This window comes from Phoca vitulina, unplaced genomic scaffold, assembly GCF_004348235.1.
Source record: "Phoca vitulina isolate PV1807 unplaced genomic scaffold, GSC_HSeal_1.0 scaffold56, whole genome shotgun sequence".
Classification (NCBI taxonomy): Eukaryota; Metazoa; Chordata; class Mammalia; order Carnivora; family Phocidae; genus Phoca; species Phoca vitulina.
Genome location: NW_022589759.1, coordinates 1060573 through 1069838, shown reverse-complemented (window position 1 = coordinate 1069838; position 9266 = coordinate 1060573). Strand labels below are relative to the sequence as shown.

The following is a 9266-nucleotide window of genomic DNA, read 5'->3' as shown; positions in this document are numbered from 1 at the left end:
TTTCCTTGACGGGGGGCGGGGCAGGGGACCAGGCCACTGAGAAACTGGGTGTCCCTCTCACACCTGTTTCCAGGACCTGAGCCCGCGGAGGCCGGGCGCTGGCATCTGAGTCCGAGAACAGTGGTTTTCCTGGCCGGGTATCTGGTGCTGACCCTGTCCATGGCCCTCATGCTGCTATCCAGGGGCACCTCTCATGCTGAAAGACGGGGTCCCCAACCTTGGAGGGCTCGTTACATGGTTTTCCTCTTGTCCAGAATCCTCACTGATCTCTTAGGCTTCTGCTTTTCTCCAGACATAACCGGGCTACAACCATAGCACCACTCCCAGCTCCTCAGCCCCAGGGCCTCTGGTCGCTCCTCCACTTGCTCCCAAAGGCCTTCTTTAGGGTGAAGAGGGGAAATGTGATCAGTAAAATTTGGGTAGGAAAAAGAAAGCCTATGGGTGGAGGGGCCCAAACAGCAGCCCCCGGAGAAAAGCACCAGCCACGCCCACTTCACCAGGACAGACATGAACGAGGCCTAGACCCCCTTCCTGATTCCCACTCTGTAGGTGTTGGGAGGGGGCTCCAGAAAGCCAGCTTTTAAATGGTGTCCCAGGTGAATTCTGACGACCAGGCAAAGTGACAAGGTACAGCGGGGGTGGGGGTGGTGGGGAGGGGGGAGCTGCGAGCCCTGCGCAGGCGGGGTGGCATGGCCTCCCTGTGGTCTGACCACAGCCAACTCGCTCCTGGTGGACCGTCTCCCCCATTCATCCTCCGTTGGTTCCCCGGCAGGTGCTTGGGCCTTTCTTCACACCCTTGGCCAAGCCAGCCTCCACTGCCCTGCCCTCTGCCAGTCCAGATATAAATATAAGAGCATTTTCCATGGGCCGGCACAGAAGGGCAAGCATTCGACTTTATTTTAGGGCCGCGAAATTCTCTCCCTTCATACCCAACAGGTGCATCGCCTCATTTAGACATCGGGGCCCAGAAATAGAACACAATCTACAATATAGCTTCCTTCAGGCATCTGGATGCTATTTTAAAAAAAAAAACAAAAAGGCCTCCTGTGAGATGGTGGGACATAGGCCCGATCGCTGGCTTGACCCGCTCAATGGAGGAGCCCAGTGCTCCGGGAGACTGCTGGGAGGAAAGGCTGCCCTGTGAGCGCAGGGCCCTGCTCAGATGATGGACAGGTGGGAAGTGGGAAGTGTTTCCAGTAAATCTGTCAGTTAAATCGACTGCACCCCCCCTGCCCCCCGATCCTTTGTGGACTGAGAGGACAGAGGAGTCAAGCACAGGGACCACCCCCCCATCAGGCGTCTTGGCAAACTCTGTGTTCACATTAGCTGTTGGAAATCCTGACCCCCAGGACCTCAGAATGTGTCCCTCTTTGGAACCAGGGTCTTTGGAGTTGATCAAGTTAAGATGAGGTCATCAAGGTAGGTCCTAACCCAGTATGCCTGGTGTCCTCACAAAAAGGGGGAATTTGGACACAGAGACAGACGCAGAGGCAGGAAGAAGCCGAGCGAGGTGGAGGCAGAGATGTGAGATGGGTCTACCGGCCGAGGACATCGAAGATGCCAGCGAGCCAGTAGGAGCCGAGAGAGGGGCCCCAGAAGGAACCAGCCGTGCCAGCACCTCGGTCTGGGACTCCTGGCCTCCAGACTGTGGGAGAGTAGATTTCTGTGGTTCAAGCCGCCCAGTGTGTGGGACTTGGTCACGGCAGCCCCAGCAAACTGATAATATTAGCTAAGCCTCGAGGGATGGCTGATCCCTGCGGAGGGAAGGCAGCGGTGCAGGCCTGGGAATGTGAGCAAGGCTTTCCCAGAGGGTGTCTTCATTCCACCTGCTGATACAGTCTGGTGCATGCTGGAGCCGCGGTGTCCTGGGTGGCCAGTTTCATCAAGGTCACCCTTGGTCCAGAGAAGCCCAAGATCATGGTCACATTTCCTCTGGGGTGTCCCCAAGGCTCCTCCAATGGCCGTCATCAAACCAGCCCTGGAGGAGCTTCCGGAGGAATCTACAGGGGCCTTGTGGCCCGGCGTGGGCTGGTAAATGCTCCTTAGCAGGTCCATGTGGCCTGGGGCTGAGACAGGGGCCTCTGCTACTTGCCCTATGGCCCCATTCAGGGCCAGGACCAAGGTCCCTGACTTTGTCCCTCAGCCTGGGCCAGAAGTGGTGTTGCTGACAGCAGGCCAGCTCTCCTGAAGAGAGGAGCAGGTGTCCCCTCCGGGTGTCGAGAACTCAATCAGTCCCCGTTAGACGCAGGCCAGCCGGAGACGCTGAGATGTGCTGGCAAGAGGGAGGACCAGCCCAGCAGGTGACCGCCTGGAGGTCTCGGGTGGGAAGAGGCTGCCACATGGGGGCCCGAGGCTGGGGAGGGGTCTCCTGTTGTTACCTGAGTCAGTTTGGGAGGCGTGTCTTGGGCAGTGCCAGCGTCTGCTGCTCACTCAGCTGGTGGATACCTGTGGCCTCAGGAGAGGCAGGCAGAGGGAGGTGACGGTGCCATGGACACAGCTCCTGGGTGACGCGGTGGGCTCAGGAGAGACGTGTGCAGACCCAGGACTAGACTGTCTTCTGGGCACCCTGCCAACGCAGCCCATGGCTGCCTCTTCCTCGGGCCTCTGCTCTCACGCCCTCACCCCAGCATGTCCTCGCCCCGTGGCTACTCTCCCTCCCTATTTAATGCTGGTCTCTTTCTTCCGAAAGACGGTGCCTCTGCTCACCTGCTTGTGCTCTCGCCACCTGCCTCCCGCCAGCCCTGCTCTCTGTCCCTGCACTTCATGGCTCCATGCCCTCACCATCGCCTCCCCTACTCCGTGGCCAGAGGCCCAAATTACCCAGGCATCTGTGGCCTCTGGAGGATAGCTCCGTGCTCAGCCTCCGCCATAGACTCGGAGCCTCAGAGGACACGGCAGCCAGGGCTCTAGGCTCCTCACTGCCGTGCGGTTGTGGTGGGGTCCCAGCTCTGTCCCCGGGGCCGCCCGGTGAGGTGGGCAGGGGGGCGTGCGTGCGCGCACCCGTGACGTGACTTGGCCTAGAGTCCAGACCAGCAGCAGGTGGAGGTGAGCCATGAGGCCGCTCTGCCCGCAAAGGCCAGCTGAATGGCAGGAGCTGTCCGTGCTGGTAGCCGACCCTGGGAGAACAGAACCAGAAACCAGAGCAAGTCAGACACAGGACTGTGGTTCACGGTTCGGTGACCTTCTTCGGTCACTTACCCGAACAGCCCACCGGGCTTCTCTGGCTCTGGACGGAGGCGGGCGGCTACAGACGGAGAGGAGAAACACCCAGCGGGCGAGCATGGGGCCGGGCAGCATAGGCTGCCTGGAGCGGGTCAGCCACCAGCTCCTGGGGTGACGTCCTGTCCCTCCTCCCTGCACCGAGCCCGTGCTCCTCAGGGGCCGGGGCAGCAGCCGGACTCCTCGTGGCGTGCCAGGAGCGACATGCGGGAGAAGGTCTTGGCACAGCTCTTGCACTGGTACTTCTTGGTGTCGGAGTGTGTTTGCAGGTGGGCCCGGAGATTGGAGCGGTCGGCGAAGGCCCTGCTGCAATGAGAGCAGGTGTAGGGCTTCTCACCTGGGGGAGGAAGAGGAGTGCCGGATCAGTGTCCCTCTGCGTGGTCACAGGAGCTGGCCCCAGGTTCATGGGTCCATTTATAAATGAAAAGCCCCGGGGTGCCTGGGTGGCTCAGCTGGTGAGCATCTGACTGTGGATTTTGGCTCAGGTCACGGTCTCAGGGTCGTGAGAAGGAGCCCCGCATCAGGCTTCGTGCTCAGCGGAAGTCTGCTTGAGCTTCTCCCTCTCCCTCTGCTCCTCCCCTGCCCCAAATAAATGAAATCTTTAAATAGAAAATAAATGAATAATCTCCTCCACCTCCCCCAAATGCTCATGGCAATTCTAATGCGTTATCTTCCTTCAGCACCCTTCTCAGGAGATGCATGGTGGGGGCTTTGGCACCTGATCCAGGAGGAAGCCCTAGGACCAACAGGCCCACAAACACTGTCGAGGTCCAAGCCGCTTGGGAATAGGATGGAATGTAACATCCGGGCAGGACTGCAGCACCTAAAACCCTTTCTAAGAGGAAAGATCTAGCATGGGTCTTTGCTGGATCTACCATGGTTGCTAGATCTTTCTCTGTTTCTGCCAGAGCCCTCCTGGGGCCCTTTGCCCACATCTGCCCCTGAGAAGCACTGGGGGCCTTCTGGCCGCTGTTCCCACCCATGGAAGGACAGGGGTGGCAAGCAGCATGGCTCCCACAGAGTCGGCCATGAAGGCGGGCTGGGAGGAACGAGGCCCAGCCCTTGCAATGAAGCAGGCATTTAGGAATGGCTTAAGAACCTTGTGTCCCCTGGAGCACCTCCAATCAGGGCGACTGGGGATTTAGACAAAGTCCTTCTGTTGGGAGCTGGGCCCCCAGGACGACCCTAACAAGTATAAGAGGACCATTGGGGGCCATCTGTTCTCCTCTGCCCATGTGGAGTGACTCCTGGTCCTCCACCCTACAGAATCCTGAGAGGCACCAGCCTGCAGCCCCCACGGCCCCAGGGCATCTCATCCCTGCCGCCCAAAGCTCCCAAAGCCCAAAGCTCCCACGTGTCCTCCCAGCCAGGTGAGCCTCCTGCGGGGCCTCCTGCCCTCAGCGCTCCCAGACTGAGAGTGCTGAGCCCCCGAGGGTGTGTGTGGGGCGCTCAGGGACATCTTTGTGGGGGGAGCTAAGGAAAACCGAATGGAATTTCAGCCCAGAGAACAGCTTCTGCAAAACCCTTCTTTCGAGCGTTTGGCTGGGACTCCGAAGAGTCCTAATTACAGAGCCGTGACTTAGGGCCAGGGAGGCTCCGGGGACAGCAGGCGTGTGTGGCAGCCGTGGGCCTCGGCCCTGCGAGTCTTATTCCTGGCCTTCTGTCTGTGTCTGCCTCTCCCTGTCCTGGTGGGCCTGGGGTGAGGTGTGGTCCTACCCCCTGCCCTCAGGCCCAGCTCAGCGGTGGTTTACAGACCAAGTGCGGAGGCTCCTGGGCCCCTCTCCTTCCTTGGCTCGTCTGTGTCTGTCCGTCTGTCCACAGCTGCCCTTCTCTCCCTTCCTGTGTTCAGGCATCCTCTTCCCGGGGATGGGTTTGCCCCTGGGCCCCGGTCAAGTTGCAGCCACCATCTGTGCCCTTTAGACAGTCCGTGTGGCCCCCGTGCTTGCCACCCGCCTTGCCCCATGCCCTGCTCCTGCGGCTCCAGATTCCGGAAGGCTGTGGCAGGTGCGTCCTGTGCTTTGCCGGGTGTTGTGGGTTGAGTTGTGTGTCTCTTAACAGAGGTGTCTGCGTCGTAACCCCCGGTGCCTGTGGATGTGACCTGACCTGGAGCACAGGCCCCTGCAGATGTGACTGGGTTAGGGTGGGGTCGCCCTGGGGTATGTGGGCCCTGGTCCCATATGACTGGTGTCCTTACAACAGACGGAAATGAGGCCCCGTGAGGACAGGGCAGGGGCGAGGGGCGCGGCCACCGCTGAGGGACACCCAGGCCCCCTGGAGCTGGAGGAGGCAGGAAGGACCCTCCCCTGGAGCCTCGGCAGGGAGCGTGGCCCCACCTACACCCTGTTCCAGACTCCGGCCTCCAGGACGGGGAGAGAGGGCGTTTTTGATGTCTGAGCCTCTGGTCTGTGGGGCTTTGGAAAGCAAGACGCAGACCCCTCCCTCCCTTTCCAAGGGCCAGGCCTGGCCCTCGCCCCGCCGGGCCCCTCCGGCGGACCCACCTGTGTGGGTGCGGATGTGGCCGCGGAGCAGCCAGGGCCTGGAGAAGGCCTTGCCGCAGATGGGGCAGGGGCAGGGCAGCGTGTGCGTGCGGATGTGCATCTTGAGGGCGCCCAGGCTGCCGTACTCCTTGTCGCAGTGTTTGCAGGGGAAGCAGCGTGGCGTCCGTAGCCGGCAGTGCAGCTCGCGGTGCCTGGCCAGCCCGGCCAGCGTGTGGTAGGGCTTGCGGCAGTGCGGGCACTGGAAGCCGCCGGGGCCGCGAGGGGCCCGCACCGCGCCCCCCGGCAGTCTGTCTGCGGCCTGGTCCCCGGCGGGGCCCGGGATCGGGGGCCACCGTGTGGGCAGCAGCAGCCGCGGGGGCAGGTTGAGCTGGTTCAGGCTGTCTTTGAGGGGCACACTGGGGGCCCGGCCGGCCCAAGGGTGCACGGGGCTGATCTGTAGGGGGTCTGGCCCGGAGGCCCCCCACGCTTCCTCGTGGCAGGGAAGGGGCAGCGAGATGCGGGCCATGACAGAGGTGCAGTCCCAGGGCCAGGGAGGGTCACCAGGTGTGGACGAGGCTGCTTTATCTGGGAGGAGGAGGGGCACCACCAGCCCCCTGCAGGCAGAACAGGCGCCATTGATCTCTAGAAGGGAGGGCGGAGAGAGAAGGTACAGGTGAACATGAGCCCCCACACTCTGTCCTCACGCTTGCCCTGCTTGGTCTGACCTTAGGCCTCTTCTAGGTCGTCGGCAGTCCGCGCAAAGGGAAAGGGCTGACGAGGTGGGGTGTCAGCTCGGGAAGTGACCGCAGGGTCTACGGGAGAGATCTCAGGCTCCCCCACTGCCCAGGCAGGGCTGGCCTCCCTGACCCCCGTCCCACCTCGGGGCCAGCTCAGAGCTGTGGCGCCAGGCTCCTACACAGAGCTAATTCAGAACAGACACTCGGCAGTCCGCCACGATGTGTAAGAGAACTAATTAGCCTTCAATCACCCCGATCACCCCTCACCCGTGACGGAGGTGCACACAGCCTCCTGCCAACGCTCCCGGGTTGACGGCTGTCCTCGGTGGTACCACAACGGCCTCCAGGGGCAGCTGGTCCCCGGGCCGCTGCTCCCACATTTGTGGGCCAGCATGCCCATGCTTGACCAGATGAGAGCGGCAGGATCCCCCAGAGTAAACAGGCGAGCATTTCCCCCAAGCCCAAATCTCCACAGTCCCCGACCCATTTCGTACTCCAGATGTGTTGAAATAAATCTCTGGCCCCATTTCTACCTTAATGCCAAGGCTTTGGGTAGAGAAAGACAACCCACAGATTGGGAGAAAATATTTGCAAATCATGTATCTGATAAGTAACTAGCATGTAGAATATACAAAGAACTCTAGCAACTCAACAATGAAAAGAGAATACAATTTTAAAATGGGTAAAGGATCTGAAGAAACCTTTCTCCAAACAAGATATACAAATGGCAGGGTGCCTGGCTGGCTCAGTTTGTAGATCACGTGACTCTTAATCTCAGGGTTGTGAGTTCAAGCCCCACCTTGGGCGTACAGATTACTTTAAAAAAAAAAAAAAAGCAAGAGAGATACAAACGGCTAACAAGCACAGGAAAAGATGCTTGCCACCATTATCCATCAAGGAAATGCAAATTAAAGCCACAACAAAATACCATGTCACGCCCACTAGGATGGCTAGAATTAAAAATAGCCAGTTACAAGTGTCGGTGAGGATGTAGAGAAATGAGGACCTTTAAGGAAGGTTCCCACCCACCACTCTGTCCTGACCTCACCCCTAAATCCCCTAATTATAAAATAGCACACCAAATTTCTGTCCTCCCAGGAAGAGGGAGTAGCAGTGGCCAGCTAAGAGACAAAGGCCAAGGAAGTTCTGGAAAGACAGCCCTGGGATGCCGGAAAGCCTAGGACCCCACATAAGCTCCAAGAGGAGCCTTTCTACTGGGGAAAAAAAGTCACCTTTCTTAAGTCTCTGGGATGCAGCCACCACCCTGGCCCCAGGCATCGCCAGAGCGAAACCCTGTGGGGGGGGGGGGAGTCCCAGGGAGAGGGCAGGGGAGCGAGGTAGCTGTGCTGTGGTGTTGACCCGAGCTTCTGCTGGTCCTTTAAATGCCTCCCCACACCCTCTGGGGCTGCTCCATTTTGTTACTGGTCCTGGGACTCAGATTCCTGGGAGAAGAGACTTTTAAGTCCCCTCTGGTTTCAGAGTTCCCTGGGGGGGCGGCCTGAAAAGGAACTTATTTAAAATGAGTGAGGGGCCCCAGGCAACATCCTGGCAGGAAGAGGCTCACAGTGGTCACCTAGGTCTCCGCATGCAAGGGGAGTGACATCGAGGAGGGGTGGGGGACAGGAGGCAGCTGAGTCTGACGCTCGTCACTGGCTGCCCTGGTCTGCACGGTCTGCATGTAAAGCGGGGTGCACATTAAGGCTGGGCTTAAACAACAGTTTTGAAACGTTAACAATTATGGCAAAGGTCAATTCCATTTTCCATCATATATATACACATATATCTAAAACAAGTTTCCTTTACCTGAGTCCTGCACTCTGATGGTTTCTGTTCTGTTTCATTTTATGAAACTGCTGGTGGTGACTCATTAAATTGATTTCAAAATGCAAAGTTCAGGAGCCCAGTCCTAGAAGGCACCCCCTGGCGGCAGTGGGCCCCAGGATGGATCAGTGAGGCGTCCACTCGCGGGCCTCCGCAGTGTCCCTCCTCCCCTCTCTGTCTGAGTCACCAAGCAGTTTCCTGGGGTTGGGGGGTATTCAGCCCCAAGAAGCTGCTGAGCTGTGGGGAATGGCCCTGATCATTCTAGAGAGGCCTATGTCCTGGGACCTTCTCGTGTCCCTATGCCTAGCAGGGAATGGGGATACATGGACAGTCCTGGGTCCTGGACATGTGTCCCCCCACTGAGCCACCCTGGGGGCTGGGGGAAGGACTGCAGCCCCTCAGCTCCCCCAGCCTCCTCTGAGGAACCATCACTGGGGTGAGGGGAGGCCCGAGGGAAGGTGACCCACGGGAGGGGTGAGGAAGCAATGGAGGGGACTGGAGGAGCGCTACAAGAGCTGGGCCTTGGCACACAGAGCCCATGGATAGCTCTTCTGGTCCTCTCTGGATGTTCTGGGGGAGCACTTGGACAGCAGCCCCCAGTCCTCCCATCTCTCTCCCCACCAATCCCTGGGTCCCCACCCACCTACCCACCCAAACCTCCTGCACCAGGAAGATGGCTCCAGGGCTCCCTTAGCTGGGATGGGTTTACCAGGCCACAGGGGGAGAGCCCCAAAGTGACTGGGGGTCTAGAAACTTCTCTGAGTGGGGAGGGAATCCGCGCCTGCTCAGCCCAACGCGGGGCCGAGGCCCCCGAAGCGGACGAGGCGCCCGGAGGCCACCCACCCACTCACCCGGGGTCTCGCTCCCGCTCTGCTGGCAAGGTAACTCCTTTCCTCCCGCCTGGGACGGGAGTCCGAGGAGCCCGGCAGCCCCTACCTCTCTGCGTCTCCAGCTGCCTGTAGTTGGGAATCCTGTGGCTGGAGTGCGTTTTCACCAGGAAGGAGCGCGGCAT

The 9266-nt window shown here is 59.7% G+C and overlaps 1 protein-coding gene across 1 annotated transcript; it reads right to left on the bottom strand.

Annotated features, from left to right (window-relative positions):
* Nucleotides 1-2881: 2881 nt before the first annotated feature.
* SNAI3 (snail family transcriptional repressor 3) lies at nucleotides 2882-9266 on the bottom strand. The gene is made up of 3 exons (XM_032389898.1): nucleotides 9191-9266; nucleotides 5718-6338; nucleotides 2882-3556 (listed from the first exon to the last, which is right to left on the bottom strand). Exons 1-3 carry the CDS (start codon nucleotides 9264-9266, stop codon nucleotides 3375-3377), a joined length of 879 nt encoding a protein of 292 aa, XP_032245789.1. The 3' UTR covers nucleotides 2882-3374.